Here is a 16164-nt window from a genome sequence, read left to right as displayed (position 1 = left end):
CTGTGAGATGAGTCAGGGTCAATTTCCAAGGAACCTTGAGGGCTGTAATGACAGCAGCAGAGCCTGGTCCCCAGTCTGTTGCAAGTCAAAGCTGTTGTTCTTGCTTTAGCCTTGGGAAGAGCTGCCTCAGAATCATGGCTGTCATAGGGAGAGGCAGTGGAGGCAGCTAGGGTGTAAAAATGTGAGGAGGAGTGGTTTACTATGCAGACTGCAAGACAGGTGTATGTGGGGTGCCACCTTCAATTTCGAGACCTAGCAGGGGTTAGGGACCCTGAGTGAGGCCAGCATTGTTCTTGTTTAGACTTCATGTGAATCAGCCTCTGTAACTGACTTTGAGATACCAACTGACCCCAGGAGAGAGGCAGGGAAGTGAACGTGGGCTCTGCAGGCCTGAGGTAGACCTTGTATTTATTTAAGATGCTGGCAAGTCTTCTGTCTGTACCTCAGTTACTGTCTGTGGAGCAGGGTGCAGGAGGAGTGACATTTAAAGGCCCTCTAGTCTTGGGAGCAGCATGTGAGGATGTAGCATGTGTCTATGCATGCGTGCATGCATGTGTGTGTACATATGGTATAGAAAGGTCCTTACCTAAAACTAAACAAAGACAGAGGTGACAGCTTTTATATGTTCAGGGGACCTGGGATGCTGCTGGGTATCAACCAATCTTTAGCATAGTGAGCTATCAGAGAGGAGAGCAAGGAGACCTTTCACACCACAGATATTTCCCAAGGCCTCACAGTGTGCTGGGCACTGTTCTATGCTTGGTGTGGGCACTGCTCATATCTCAGTGAGAGGCATGTTCTAAGGATGTTAGTAAATATAAAATAGAGGGTGTTGGAGAGCAGTGTACTCTAAGAAGAGTGTGTGTGTGTGTGTGTGTGTGTGTGTGTGTGTGCGTGCGTGCGTGCGTGCCTGCCTGCCTGCCTGTTTGCATGTGGTCTTGTACTTGTGGTATAATAGGGCAGTTCTCTGAGGCTGACACTTCTGAATCCCCAGTTTCCCTAGTGAGTCCCTAGGAGCTTCCCCACTGTGCCATGAGAGCTTGGGCAGCCTTAGGTGACTCTGCCCAGCTGGGATCAGTCCCTGCACTTTTCTGTCCTCAGGTAGGCTAAGGCTGGTAGTGGTTAGTCCTGGAGAACTAGGGTAGAGGGGGTGCATACATGCTGGGCTGGGGTTATGAACTCTGGAGGTCAGTTGGAAAATTTTTGGCTCCTTGGAAGACATGTGGGACAGTGTGTTGAAGGCATCTGACTACTGGTGAGTCTTGCCCGTGGCTGGCCTCCAGCTGGCAAGGGAAAGGGGTGGGGGCAGAGGGGACAGTGCTCAGATGATCCCTGGCAGGAAGGGCGAGTTTCTCCTGCTCTGCTGAGGCCTGTAGTTTTATACCAAATCTTATGGCTCAGAGAAGGCTGACAGGAGTTTGAGTAGGGTGGGGTGGGGTGGACCTCCATGCTGTGGGGAAACCCCAGGGTGAGAGGTCAGTCATAAGGGCTAGCCTGTGCTGGGAGCCAGGTTCTCTTCCTAGGCGACCTTTATTCTACTCGCCCAATGTACATTCCACTAGTCAGCCATGCTGGTGGGCAGCAAGGGTCACCCGGTAGTTAACAGCAGGTAGTTGTGGGCCAGGCTGTCTGCTCTTAGAGCCATCCAGGACCCTGTTGGAGATATGAATTTCTGGTCCCTGCATCCTGTGATTACTTAGAAGTCCTAGGTTGGTAGGACACTCAGTGCCAATAGCCTTCCAGGTTGTCACAGCCCCTCCTGGAGTGGCAGATAGAACTCTAGGAACAGTGGGGAGGTGAGCTTGGCCTAGGACATGCCTAGTCCTCATCATCCACTCTTCTGGACACGTTCAGGATAAAGCCCTGTGTTGACTGGGGTAGAGGGAGGATGGCTGGATGTTTATTGATGGCCTGCTTCTGGTCCCTCTGGTCCCTGGCATGAGGGAGTTCTACTGAGCTTATCAAACTGTCACAATGATTACTTTGGGTGAAGGTAAACCAAGGATCCAAAATCCTTGGAGAGCTGGCTTAGCAGGTAAGAGCACACATTGCCCATGCAGGAGACCTGAGTTCAGTTCCCAGCACTGTGGATGGCTTCTAATCACCTGTAAATCCAGTTCCAGAGATCTGATGCTTCTGGCCTGCATGAGTTCCTGCACAAATCCACACAGAGATCTACATACATGCACAAAATTTAAATAATAAAAACACATGTTACATACCAAATTAACTGTGGTTGGATGAACACAGTGTATCGGGCCAGGTTAGACCATTCCTTTAGGAAAACATAGATGGGAAGGCTAATGGGGTACCACATGGGGTATAATCAGAGCTTCTTGGAGGAAGGAGCCCACCAAGGAGAAGAAGGTGGTGTGTGTGTGTGTGTGTGTGTGTGTGTGTGTGTGTGTATGTGTGTACCATAGGTACCAAGGATGAATGTGTGTGTGTGTGTGTGTGTATGTGTGTGTATGTGTGTGTATGTGTGTGTGTACTATAGGTACCAAGGATGAAGCCAGAAAGTCACTGGAGAGCTGGGACTTGGGCAGTATTTGTCAGATTCTGATCCCAGGAGTCCGTGCTTTTGGGCCTCTCTCATCATATCTTATGTCTGTTTCCTGGGGCTAACAGGCCATGGTGCCCCCTGCCTCTGTGGGTTCTTGACCCGGGATAGACACAGTGGAGGTGAAAGCTCTGAGAAGGTGGAGCAAGAGTGCCTTGTCCTGTTGTCCCCATTGATTGGGGGTCTGAGGCTTAGTGTGATCAGATAGAACTGGATGGCTCCACTGCTAATAAGACAGTGTTTCTTTCTGCAAATGCTGCTTCCCCAGCTTGGGACCAGCCAAGTGATGTCTTGAAGCCTGTGCCCTTCTTACCACTCTGACCGCCAGCCTAGAAGGTGGATGTGCCAGCATCTCTGTGGAACTCACACTATTTTCTCTTTGTCCTTAGCCCATCGCCACGGAGAGTGTGCCCAAGAATGTAGTAGATGTGGTGAGTGACAACCCAGCCAACTGAAGAGTCCTGAGGCTGGGAGGAGGTTACAGGGAGATGGGTTTGGAGATGGGAGAGGGCTTTGGGCCTGGAGGAAGGGTACTGATGACCTTGGAGCCTACATCCAGCCATGGGATGTAGGGCTGAGGCTGACAGAGAGGGAGCAGGGCGGAGTTATGAAGGAGATCAGTGGTTAAATTTGTAAGAAATATGCTCAATGGCTCAGGCCTGTAAACCTAGCATCCAGAAGACGAATGAGGCAGGAGGATTACTTTCAGTTTTAGGTCAGCTTAGGCTATGTACTGAGACCTCCTTTTTACAAAAAAGAGGGAGGCCTGGGGTGACCCTCAGTCATGGGAATGCCTGTCCAAGCATAGACATGCGAGCCCAGTCCCCAGAAACCACCTGGGTAAAAGTGGCCCAGTGTGGTAATACCTGCTTGGGACTGCAGTGCTGGGGAGGTAGGGATAGGTGGACCCTTGAGTCTGGCTGGCTAGCCTCGTCTGACAAGGCCCAGGTTAGAAAGAGATCCTGTCTCAAATGCCAAATTTGCCTGAGAGGGTAGGAAGGGGCAGGGCCTATCTGCTTTAGGAATATCGGTTTGTGAAAGTGACCCGTATGCATGTGTGTCTGCAGACACACACACACACACACACACACACACACACACACACACACAGAGGGTAAAGGAGAAATGGAATGTGAGAAAGCCGAGCAGACTTCCCTTCAATCTTTTGGACTACCCGAGAGAGTTTTCTCCAAGCTGGAAGAAAAAGATGAGAAGAATTAGGGTGGGGCACTCCATGATGGGGAAACTGAGGCTGGAAGAGGTGTCTAATGGGGAAGGCCATCTTGAAACCATGGGCTGGAGGCAAAGGCTCTCCCTTTGAGACTTCAGGTGAGGGAGAGCCTGTCTGGTCCTCAGCTTCTCATCTTCAAAATGGAGTTAAGTGTCCCCCCCCCCCCCCAGGGGTGGGCCCAAAGGAGAGGGTTTATGTCTCTCTGGTGGTCTTTTGAGTAGACAAACAAGCATTCAAGTAACACAAGTACACCCCCACACCCCCCAACCTTCTGCTACTCTTTTCCCCTTATCCTGACCCTGGCAGGTAGGAATTCTGGAACCTTCTACTGCTTATCTCACTGCTCTCTGACATTATCCCCTTTGCCTACAGGGGGAAGGAGACTGCCGGGGTGGAAGTACTCCGAAAAACCTGGAGGAGGCCGTGAGTATGAGGAGGGTAGGGGCCAAGGGAGAGTAAGGCTGAGGCATGCCCTCAGACCTGCCAGTATGGATATGCCTCCCATAGTTCTGGAGAAAGAGGAGGCTCACAAAGTCACTTGCTGGGCTCAGACTTGGCCCTGGTCTTCTTCCTCACTCAGTACTCACAGTACAGGGTGAGGAGGAGCAGAGGGGCAGATCTGAGAGCTAGGTTTGGTGGAGAGCAACAGGGCTGAGGTGAAGGAGCCCTGGGCTTTTAAGATGACCCTAGATCCTGGAGACATTGTCGGGTGTGCTTTCCCGGAGCCTGGAGTCTCTGGAAGTGGTGACTGCTGTGTGACCTTTTCTGCCTCTGATTCAGGACTCTGGCTCATTTTGTCTTCTGTTTTGCAAGGAGAGTCAAAGGACAAGTTTCTTAATCAGAAGGAACTCAGGCTAGGGGGCAGGAGCTCCTGATCTCTGTTGGGGGGCTGGCTTGTCTCCACACACCCCTGGAAGGCCCCACAGGAGACACTTCACCCTCCTCAGGTCTGTTCCGTCCTGTGCCCCATGCTGGCCCCTCCGTCCACTCCAGGCCTGGAGAGGAACAGGGAGTGGTTTTGGCGGTTGGCACAGTGGGAGCTGTTGATGGCACGAGGCCCTATCATCTGACAGCTGCCTGGCCTCTGGTAGGGAGGGCCCCGCAGGGAGGGGCTGAGCTGTAGAGCTCCCGAGGGTGGCCCACCAACACTGCAGCACCATCCTGGGCCGCCATAGGCCCAGCAATAAGGAGTGGAGCTATCTAGGGGCCGCAAGGACTCCTAGGTTGGGGGAAGCCGCTGTGGAGGTACGTGAGGATTCCTGTCATTGGTCCTCAGGATGAGGTGCATGATGGTTTTGGGAATTTGGTTTTGTGTCTGTCATTGCAGAGTATGAATTAGCTAGGGGCACACCCAAGCTATGATGGATCCTCAGTAAATATCAGCCTGCCTGCCTGCCAGTCATTGTTTCTCTTAGGGGCCAGGAGCTAGGCCGAGCGGTTGTATGGCGTCATGACAAGGTGTATGGCAGATGCCATGGCTTCATGTTATAGACAAGGAAACAGAAGCTTGAGATATCCCTTGGATATCTCTGGATATGTGTCATCCGGGCCTCTGAACCCTTGGCCTGTGGGATAAAGTGGTAGCCTCTGAATCATTACCTTTAGCTGGTGTTCTGGGTGGTGTTTATATTATGTCCTGGGACTTCTGACCCTTGCATCTCTAGTATGGGCCATTTGGAGTCCATAAACTAGAGGCAAGTCAGAGCAGTGAGGTTAGACATCTAGAAGGGCTATTGACCCTAATGACATGTTTGACCTTGGTCTTATGGAAGAAAGAGGCGGCCACTTAGTTGTGGTTGATGGAATCTTGTTTTAGGTTTTAGGTAAAATAACTTGGTGTGGGATCAGTGAGTCTGCAGGTGGTCATGTGTCAGGGTGGTGCCTGGTCTGGAGGGAGGAGGGAGGAGGGAGGAGGGAGGAGGGAGGAGGGAGGAGGGAGGAGGGAGGAGGGAGGAGGGAGGAGGGAGGAGGGAGGAGGGAGGAGAAAATGTCTCACTAAAGGAGTATAAGGAGGGCAAACAGGAGAACAGATTCCAGAAAGGCCTGCTGCTTCAGAGGAGTGGAAACCCCACTGTCAGACTTCCAGACATCTGTTGTAGGTTGGGTGACCCAGGGCTGCAGGGATGGTCCCCTGGCTGCCTGGGGCTCCTCTGTGTTCTGGGCAGTGGGGAGGAGAGAACAGCTCAGGGTACTAGCCGGTTTGTGAGGTGTTTTCTGCTTGGTCTCTCCAGGCTGTTTCCTCCAATGGAGCTGGTGTTCAGTAGAGGCTGCAGAGGCGAGAGCTGTGTCGCACTTTGTTTTGGAAAAATCCAAGTGGTGGGCAGGAAGGGGGAGGGGGAGGAGGAGGAAGGGGGTGTGGCTGCCGGGGCCTGTGTGGGGGCCCTCAGTCCTGGGAGATGCAGGAATGAAGGGCTGGGCTCTGGCTGCCTCACACGACCCCTGGAATTCACTGGCAGACCCACCTCTCAGAGGGGGCTCTGGGGACCTAGGTTCAGGAAACAGGTTTTTTTTTTCCCTCTGTCCAGAGGTGTTTTTTTGCTCGTGGACCTGAAAGGAAGGCAGGATTTCTCCCAGCCTCTAGCTGCAAACAAGGGCCACTGGAGACCGAGGTTCATATAGTTCTTGCTGCATAAATATGCTATGGGGGGCAGAAGGTGGTAAAGAGGAGCCCCAGACTGCAGACCTGAGCTACTCTGGAATGTTTGAGTTATAATCAGCTCCTGCCTGCATGGAGAACCAAGGAAAAAGGAATTGGTGCCCACAGCAGGAAGGATGCGGGTTAGATATAAGGGGGACCATCCTGACAGTGAGGAAAGACACAGTTTGGGGGAGGCTGTGGAATGCTCTTTCATGGAGGCCTTTCTGCCAAGGAGAGACATGTTTGGGAGGTTAGAATAAGGGAGACTTCTGTTTGGTACTCAAGGAGTTGGATCAAAAGTTCTATTATTGGTCTGTCTTGGGAGGAGTCAGTAGGAAGCTAAGAGTTTTGAGATTCCCTAGAGGGGAAAAGAATGGGATTACAGGCAGGCAAAGAATTTATTTTCCTTTTAAAAATAAACCTTCCCCAGGGACTCCCAAGTGGGGCAGGTAAGAGATTTCTGAGCCCTGTGTTGTACCCATTTTACTGATGAGCATGTGAGACTACACTACTGTGCCTCTCACCGGGTGAATTGACAGTTATCTTCGCTGTACACAACGAGGGTGAGACTTGGGCCTCTCTCCTTCTACTCCCAGGTGCCCAGAACACAGTTAACCAGTGAATGTTAACCAGAGGGGGTATGTCTGCCATGAGGGGGCCACGGAGCTGACACCAGGCCTCAACTTACCCTGCTGTCTCTTGGGGAGTCCACAGGAGGGGTGTGTTTGCTCCCGGCTGCCCCTTTACTGGTGTCCTGAGCTCATGACGAAGCCACAGTCTCTGTGCAAGCTTGCCTTCTGCTGGCGAGGGTCATATGTCCCTAAACCTTGCAGAAAACAGGAAGCCCTGTTGTTACGAGGGCAGTCCAACCCTGTGATTCATCAGGGGTGACAGTCCAGCTGTTGGTCCCTATCCCCTGCCCAGGGCAGTTTCCTCTGTGCATCTCTGTCCCAGCCACCCTGCTGTAAAGAGTGTTTGGACTTTTCTTATCACTTCTGGAGGCGGCAGGGCCAGACTCTTGTTTGGGCCAAGTATTTATCGTCCAGTCGGCAGTGAGGAATGTGGAGTGTCATAACCTTGGCCAGAGCGTGGTAGGGGACTGGACTGGAAACCTGGTCTCTGGGTCTTGTGCATCCCTTGCCCTGTGCCTTCAGAGGCTCCCAGCTCTGCTTGGCTCTCCAGTTCCTTCACCAGCCCTGGCTCAATTGGTCTGTTGTCTTCCTCCTGCTCCTTGCGTGTGCCTGGCCCTGATCTTGGCGGCACTGTAAGCTTTGGCTAAGTTGTGGCTTCCAGTTGTTCGAAGCAGCTGTGGTGGCTTCCTTCAAGAGTGACTGTGGATCCACAACAGATGAAGCCCCAGGGGCTATTTATAGTAGGGTGGCCCTGAGGCTTGGAGCCAGGCCCAGGGCCTGAGGAGAGTCAGGGCCTCCTCATCAGAGACCATTGCAATGGGATAGATGAAGTGTTGGCTTTCTGTGTGCTTTGGGGTGGGGAGTTTTGGAACAGCCTGGTTTAGGGTTTTGAAAACCAAACACCCTTGTTCCCCGCCTCCCCTGCCCTAGCCTGACTCATGCAACCCTGAGTCCTCCTAGGGCCAGAAATGCTGAGAGACTGAGAATCATTCCTCTGGACAGCGCTGTTTAGCTCCTCCTTGCACTGTGGGTTCTACTGGGCTCTGAGCAGCCCCACAGTGGCAGGGTGGACACCCCTCCTGCAGCCAGGGGCTCTGACTCTGCACTCCATTGGGAACTGGACCTTAGAGCCCAACACCCTGGATACTGGGTTCAGTACCCTCCACTTAGGCTCTATGACCAAGTCCAGGTCAGAGTTTGAGTCCTGCTGCATCATCAACCTCCTAGGGATTCAGGGGTGAGTCACTGTGTGTCTTATGTCTCTATCCTTGCAGTCTTTAGTCTCTAAGGAGGCGGGGGGTGGGGGGTGCTGCTATTTGGTGGCCAGGAAAGGTGGCTCGGTGGAGCCCAGGAATTCAGAACTGGGGTATGCAATTTTGCGTGCATTAGAGTGTTTGGTGGCTGCTGAGGGAGAGCAAAACAGGGTTTGTTTGTTTGTTTGTTTGTTTGTGTTCATGAGGGTGGACAGTTGTTACTTCCCTTCCAGGAATTTCTCTTTCAATTCTTCTTAATGAAAGAGTGACAGCTGCCATTGGTCAAGTGCCAGGCTGAGTGAGGGGGCTCGTCTGCATTTTTTGGTTTGCCCATATAAACTGTTGAGGGCTGACCTGTCTCACTGTGACATTCTGGTGACATTTTATCAGGTTCAGGGGGGCCAAGTGTCCCCTTGGCTGCCTAGCAGGATGCTGGAGCCTAGAGCTGCAGACTTAATGTCACTCTGCTGCCCTGCAAAGTTTAGGTCACCTAGGTGGGTCTGTTCGCTTAGTTTTATACCATCCACATCCTGGATTGGGGCAGGTGAGCCAGTATACGGACACAGATCCTTAGAAGCACAGGTCCCTGGATTCCCTTTATAAATCACACACCCGCTGCTCTGTCTCAAAGGTTTCCATTGATCCAGTAACTCGGTGTTGTGGCTTTGGAGGAGGGGGCGTGAGGGATGACGGTGACAGAGGACACAGGCTCAGAGTTGGCCCAAGTGTAGACACCCTTAGCTTTTCCCGAGCATAGGCAGTTGCCGTCTGTGATCTCTAGTTGAGGTTACTATCATGATGCCTGGTGAGTTAGGGCGAGGTAGGCTTCTGCCAATCCAGCCACTGTTGGTGAGCGCGTCTCCAGAGCAGGGGAGCCACTCAGGTGGCTGTATGTCTGTATCCGAGATTTCCTCTTTCTATCTGCCTGCCCTTCCCACAGCAGGTAGTTTTGGCTTTTGTTTTTTTGTGGCTGGGTGGTACAATGGTGAGGATGGAGTGTTGGTCGTGGAGGATCTCTGTGTGGCCATGACCTAGCGTCCCCTCTGCTCCTCCCTTCCTGTGCTCCCCTGTCTCTTGTAATACTGTGCATTTTCTCTTTTCCAGGGCTCCATGAGAGTTTCTCCAAGCATACAGCCACAGCCACAGCCACAGCCTATCAGGTACTTGGCACATGGGGAAGGAGTGGGCTATGGGCATTCTTGTGTCCCATCCTGGATCCTGAGACTGATGCTGTACAGCCCCAGTGAGCGGCCTGGAGTTGGTGGCCCTTGGCCTTCATCACTGTGAGATCCAAACCAGACCTTGAGGTGGACTCTATATTTTCCCGCATTAGCTCATTAGTCCTTGTAATGGCACTGAAGGTCTGTGTATTGGAAAATGAGTTGCTGAGTGTCTGCTGTAACTTGCTCAAGGTCATCCACTGCCCGGAAGTGACCCTCAGGGCTGGCCACCATCAAGGCCCATGCTGGCTCTGACTCTTTGTGGATGAGGTCTTTAATCTCGGGAGGTCTCTGTAGAGCGATCGTTCGACACACAGGAAAAGAGCACTCAGGAGAACTCCAGGCTTTGCTCACGCTCTACCTTCTTCTTCCTTACCTTCACTCTGAGCCTCACAAAATGTCTAAGGATGCCAGCTGTGGTTTCTGCCAACAGCTTCTGTAGATCAAGGTTGCCTTTTAAACATGCCCCTCCCTGCTCCCCTTCTCCACCACAGCGTGGTACGTCTAGAGCTGTGATGCCAATCTTGTCCAGCGGATGGCACTGTTGTGCCTTTGTATCTTTCTTGGAAACCATCCTGACAGTGGAACTGGTTGGTCACCACCCCAGGATGGCCACCTCTTACTCATGCCTATCTTGACCTCTCTCCTTCCCCTGCCTCTCAGAGGGAAAGGCCAGAATGAAACAGGCTGTGAGGGTGTAGAACCTTTAGAGTCAGGACTAAAGCACTATGGAGAATGCAGGGTACTCAGGTTACTTTGTGTGAGGTAAATGTGTAGGTACCAGGTAGACCAGTAGTCAGAGCTCTAGCCCAGCCTTGCTGACATGGAAGAGGGTCAGAAGTGATTGGAATTTAAGTCCAAGTCTTGACTTTCAACTCTGGTGGAATCTAGATATTTCTAGGCTCCTTGATGTCCCAGGGCTTTCTGTCACCAGGGCCAAAGGATCTGCTACTTTAAACTGGCTCCAGCCTCAACCCCATATTGCTATAGTACAGCAAAGGTTAGCGAAATACGGAATGCTGCCCACTCCTCATGGGAGAAGTACACCTTGGATGAGGAGGGAGGAGGAGGATGGGGAAGAGCTGTCCCAGCAGGCTACCTCCTCTGGTAGAAAAGCTGATGTTTAAAGCTGTGAGTTTCCTTGCTTCTCTCACCTTGCGTCCAGGGGAGCCACAGCTGCTAACCCGGGTGCTCTGGGTGCTCCTGTGTTTCTTGCCTTTGCCACCACTGCAGCAAACATCCAGCACTCTTACTTCTCTGGTCTTTAGGAATGAGGGAGACTTGGGCCAAGAATGATCTCTTCAGGGAGAGCTGGGGTCAGCCTGTCTTAGGGAGGCTGGAATGTGCCTGGACTCTGGCTCAGCTCCAGCCCATGTGAGCATTATCACCTGAGTTGCCCCCTTCCCCAGGGAGGCTTCCTGTCTTCCTTCTCAGTTTGAGTGCATGGAGGTAGCCAGGGCTCTGCTCCAGGATCCCTGGATCCCATCCTAGTCAATCTTTCCCCATTAGGATCCTATTAGGAACTTGCGCCTGACTAACTGGGTATTAGAGACGGGGTTGGATTCCTGGTTCTGACCTGGACCCATTGTCTACCCAGTCTCTCTAGAAACCTGAGTGTGAGCCGAGCCATGGAAGACAGCTGTGAGCTGGACCTGGTGTATATCACCGAACGCATCATCGCCGTGTCCTTCCCCAGCACAGCTAATGAGGAGAACTTCCGCAGCAACCTCCGTGAAGTGGCTCAGATGCTGAAGTCCAAGCATGGGGGCAACTACCTGGTAGGTGGGCCTTACCCTTCCTCTTGCTCACTTCCTGTATGCCGCGAGTCTCTGCCCGTTCCCCATGCTAGCACCCTTCCCTTCCTTACCCCGGACATCCTGCAAGGCCCAGGGCTTCACTCTATCTCAGAGAGCTGATTCTCAGGAGAGCACATGCGATTGAGTGGAGCCAAGTGTGTGTTATTTGAGCCTGAAGACGTGTGACCACTCGTGAGTGCGCGTACATGATTGTGAGAATGTGCGAATGTGCTGGTGGGCAGACTAGAAGAGAATAAGGACTCAGGCTTACGTTGCTGAGCCCGTACTGTGGACCACCTTCAGAACAGCCCTGGAGAGAGAAGGTTGAAGTCTGTGTGGGGCTGCTTCTGGTGGAAGCCCTGGGGCAGACTTGGCCATGTATAGTTTTGGGAACCCTGTGGCTGGCTAGGGTTACCTGATGTTGAGGAGATGGGTGGCAGAGATTTTTTCTATAGCAGGAAGGTGGCTATCCCTGGAGGGAACCTCAGGTCCTTGCTCAAGGGAGCCATGTAGGGGCTGGACTGCTGGCTCTGAGCCCCTGGTTGCTGCCTGCCATGTTTAACAGAGCTAGGCTGAGGAGGTTGCACAAGGGTGCTGGGGTTACTGGAACAAATGGCTACACACTGTGGCTTAATGACAGGAGTGTGTTCTGGAGGCTGGGCATCTGGGTGTCAGGGAGGCTGTGCTCCCCTGAATCTTGGAGAAAACTGCTTCCTTCCCTCTTTCTCTCTCCTGGCCTCTCCGAGCACTCCCAGGCATTCCCTGGCTTGTGGCCACATCGCTCTATGTTCTGCTTCCACCTTCTGGTGATAAGGGCATTGGTTGTTAGTCTTAGATCACCCTGTATCCAAGAATGTCTCCTAATAAGATCCCTAACTACTTCCAAAGGTCCCAGATTCTGTAGCTCTGAATGGACATGCATGTTGAAGGCCTCTGTAGTAATCCATCCATCATCTGTGCTGAGTACTGTGTAGTTCCTGGCTTTAAATACCAGGAAGTCCTGGGTTTTTATTCCACCTCTGTGATAGCTGAATGTATGGTCTTGGTCATTAGTTTTCCCTTCTGCAACATGGGGGTTGCTGAGGGAATGAAGCCAGCTTAGTGACATTGTTAATGTCATTTAAATGTGTTCCTTAATAGTACTCGGAGTATCTGGAGTCCTTTGGCTTTAGAAATGCAGAGTTCTAGGATGTCTGTGTTCTGCCGAAGCCCCCTCCATTCTGCCCATTCAAGAGTCTGTCCCCTCTCCTCCTGGTATGTGACACAAACTGTGGTCATGAGTTAGAGGTGGGCAATTCTGCACAGCCCTTTAGGGGGTCAAGGAACATAGGAGGCAGGGTAGGCTGTGGGATGTGAGTAGACTCCATGTGGTAGAAGACTGAGAAGCAGTCTTGTTGGGGGATTTGGTCCTAAAGCCAGAGACGACACCCACTATCACTCCGCACCAGTGGGCAGGGCTCCATCTCTTCTCATCCCAAGTTCAGGATGTTCACTTGCAAGGGGCCCGGCTGAGTGTGGCAGCCTCCACCTTTCCTGAGAACTCACTGCTGATCCCGTTGGCCAACATATGTTTGCGGTGGAAATTTCTATTAGGGGAGAGAGTGACAGCAGGTATAGGAGTCCAAGAGCTCATGGCTGGTCTGTGGCCAGGCTCCTGACAACTGGGGACAAACTCTCTCTTCCAACTTCCTCCCACTCACTCTTCCGGTCTCTCCCTTTGTCTCTTTCTAGCTATTCAACCTCTCTGAGCAGAGGCCTGACATCACAAAGCTCCATGCTAAGGTGAGTCTGTGGCTGTTTTGGGAAGACTAGGCCTGGCTTAGCCTGGGCTATTGGGAGAGAGAACACGCCCCTTCATATGTTGGTGCCATGACAGTTCCAAGTTCAAGGGCATCTCAGATCTGCAAAATGGACTATATAGTACCAACTACTGAAATTTCACATAGTGTTTTCTGACCTCATCTGCCCTGGGGAGATACACATGTGGGGGGAATACACAGTGGGGCTTGGGTTGTGTCTTTTCTATATGTGCCTGTCCCCAGGGTTTACTTTGCTTGCTAAGTGGGTCTTTTAGAGACTTTGCTGGGGACCTTGGCTTCTATTTTGGATTCTGGTGCCTGTCATTATGGGATGTTAAGCAAGCAACAGATTGCTCTGGGCCTCAGATCATGTCTCTGAAAGTGGACAGCTGGCTTAGGCATGTTCTGTGGACCCTGCCAAATAGCAGCTCTTTTCATTTAGTGTTTTGTGAAATTAGAGAGGGCTCCAGGAGGCCTTGAGGGCTGAAGGCCACTGGGAAGCCCCGCTTCTGTACACTTCAGACTTCTCTCAGAGGCCTGGGAATGGGCAGTCTGTATATCCAAAGGGCTGTGAGCATTAGGGGCCCTTTCGTTTCCTCTGACACCCTGTCAGCCTTGAACTGGCCTTGGAGGGGAGCTTGGAGAGCTGGGCTCAGGCCTTTCTGGAAGCTTTGAGATCACAGTCTCACTTTGTAAACCTTGGCACACCCCTGTGAGGACAATATTTCTGGGAAAGGGATATGGCTTGCCTCAGACCCTACTTTGAGCCTGGGTCCCAGGTCATGGCTTTTGCTCTTTAAGCCTTGTCTCTCAGCCGGACAAGCAGGTTAAGAGCAGAGGCCTAGCTGCTGGTGACTCTTCCTGCATTGTTCTGGCTGACTTGATGGAGTGCCTAGGCTTTCCTTTTCTTACTTACATCTCAATCATAGGTCCTGGAATTTGGCTGGCCTGACCTGCACACACCAGCTCTGGAGAAGATATGCAGTGTCTGTAAGGCCATGGACACCTGGCTCAATGCAGACCCCCACAATGTCGTCGTTCTCCACAACAAGGTCAGAGCAGGGGCTGTACTTGTGTGCATGTACCTGTGTGTGTACAACTGTGTGTGCACACCTACCTGAGAGTTCAGATTATGCGACTGTGTTCACCCACCCATTTCTGTTTTCCATTCTAGAACATGACAGCTTCTGCCCAAGAGCCTATCTCCAACAAATGGGGGCAGGGCAGTGACTTACGTTCCTAGCAGTGGAGGGTGCACTGGCTTTTCTGACTGCTGTCCTCCTGCCTCCCTCCCCAGTGTTCCTCTTTCTCCAGAACAGCACCCTTCTCTCCTGCCCTTGGCCCCCAGGCTTCTGGATAGACTTCGAACAGCAGAGCCTGTTTAACCAATGACTGTCTTTTGCCTCTTTCAGGGAAACCGAGGAAGGATTGGGGTCGTCATTGCAGCATATATGCACTACAGCAACATTTCAGCCAGGTGAGAGGTCAGCGGTCTCCGTCCTCTGGGCATTGGTGTGGGGACACCCCCTCCCACCTGCATGGTCTTTGCCTTCTTGAGGCAAGGAGCTGCCCTCAGACGGAGGACCAGGATAGATGAGAGGTACAGGAGCCCCCAGAGCTAGAGAAATGCCCCCAGCTCTGAGGCAGGATAGAATCAGCTGGAGATGGTGGAACACCTTCTCCTGTGTGGAAGACACCCACACAGCCTTGGGTTACTCATTCTCCCTCAGTTGCCTCCTGTTTCCCTTGATGATCTGGGAAGGAGTCAGAAAGAGATACGGCATCAGAATTGGGTCCAGGGGACGAGCTGGTAGTTACCTCAAGCCTGTGGGACTGCCTTTTTGCCTGGGTGTTTGGGAGAAAGAACAGGAACCAGCCAGTACATAGATCCCATTCTGACCTCACTCAGCACAGAGGCTGAAGGCTTGTTCATCTAGCATGGCTGCCCAGAGGCTGCTGTGTCCAGCACCTTGTTATAATGGTGCTTGGAAGAATGTAGAGATTACAGCCCAGGCCTGCCCCTGAGGGCTTCAAATACCAATCAAGTCCCTCAGCAACATGATTGTGGCTGTGAAAACATAGAGACCAGAAGTGACTGGGGGCATGTGGCCAGGGGACCTGTGACTCTGAAGTCCTAAAGGATTTCTGTTGGTCTTAGAGAGGAGCTGTGGGTAGGAAAAAGAGAACTGGTGAATATAGAGTCAGAGACAGCTTAGGGACAGTTAGGTAACAGAGAGCAATGGCCTTGCTGGCCTTAACGAGGAGTTTGCATTTACTCTAAACAGGATTGAAAGTTGTTGGAATGCCAGAATTATCTCTGTATGCTGTGTGGAGGGTCTTGGCCCAGCCTCGTGTCTGCTGAGTGGACACGAATGCACCCATGGCTGCCAAACTCTTAATGGGTGTCACCTCATCCAATCTCCTTTAAACCTCATTTGATGAGAGGGATGAGGTTTGATGGAAAGGATTATGCCCCTGGAGCCAATTAATAGCAGTCTAGAGATAGGCTGCCAGGCTGGAGACCTCCTGACTGAGTGCTGTGCCCTACAGATTGGAGAAGCTTGAGCATGTTCTTCCTGAAGGCTTCTCAGTGGAGTTTGTCCTTCCATGGTGACTAAGATTGACTAAGGGGCTATGCAAGCCTGGGAGGATCTGAGGAAGGGGACAAGAGGTCCCTGGGTATAGGCATGGGCTTTTCTTTTTTTCTTTTTTTCTTTTTTTCGGAGCTGGGGACCAAACCCAGGGCCTTGCGCTTGCTAGGCAAGTGCTCTACCACTGAGCTAAATCCCCAACCCCGGCCTGGGCTTTTCTGACTGTCTTGTGTCTCCCCACAGTGCTGACCAGGCTCTTGACAGGTTTGCAATGAAGAGATTCTATGAGGACAAGATCGTGCCCATTGGCCAGCCATCCCAGAGGAGGTGGGTGCCTGGACTCCAGGCTCAGTGTGTGCATGCCCTATGGTGGATAACTGGCCCTGTGCACTCTCAGGGGTGGACATCTACTTAGTTAAGGGTGTACTAAGCGCAGGCATTTAG

General features: G+C 52.1%; 1 protein-coding gene across 49 annotated transcripts in view; it reads left to right on the top strand.

The window, feature by feature from the left end:
- Tns1 (tensin 1) overlaps positions 1-16164 on the top strand; it is a 210925-nt gene that overhangs the window by 116514 nt on the left and 78247 nt on the right. For 43 of the 49 annotated variants that reach the window (NM_001191810.3, XM_087565347.1, XM_087565345.1 and 40 more), the window contains 8 exon segments: positions 2950-2991; positions 4164-4214; positions 9419-9474; positions 11132-11312; positions 13062-13112; positions 14059-14181; positions 14542-14606; positions 15964-16047. In NM_001191810.3, the coding sequence (NP_001178739.1) occupies positions 2950-2991; positions 4164-4214; positions 9419-9474; positions 11132-11312; positions 13062-13112; positions 14059-14181; positions 14542-14606; positions 15964-16047 (653 nt within the window). 49 annotated transcript variants of the gene reach the window in all.

The sequence above is a fragment of the Rattus norvegicus genome, chromosome 9, assembly GCF_021556685.1.
Source record: "Rattus norvegicus strain SHRSP/BbbUtx chromosome 9, alternate assembly SHRSP_T2T, whole genome shotgun sequence".
NCBI classification, from domain to species: domain Eukaryota; kingdom Metazoa; phylum Chordata; class Mammalia; order Rodentia; family Muridae; genus Rattus; species Rattus norvegicus.
Note: the sequence above shows the minus strand (reverse complement) of the source record. Positions and strands in the feature narration are given on the sequence as shown.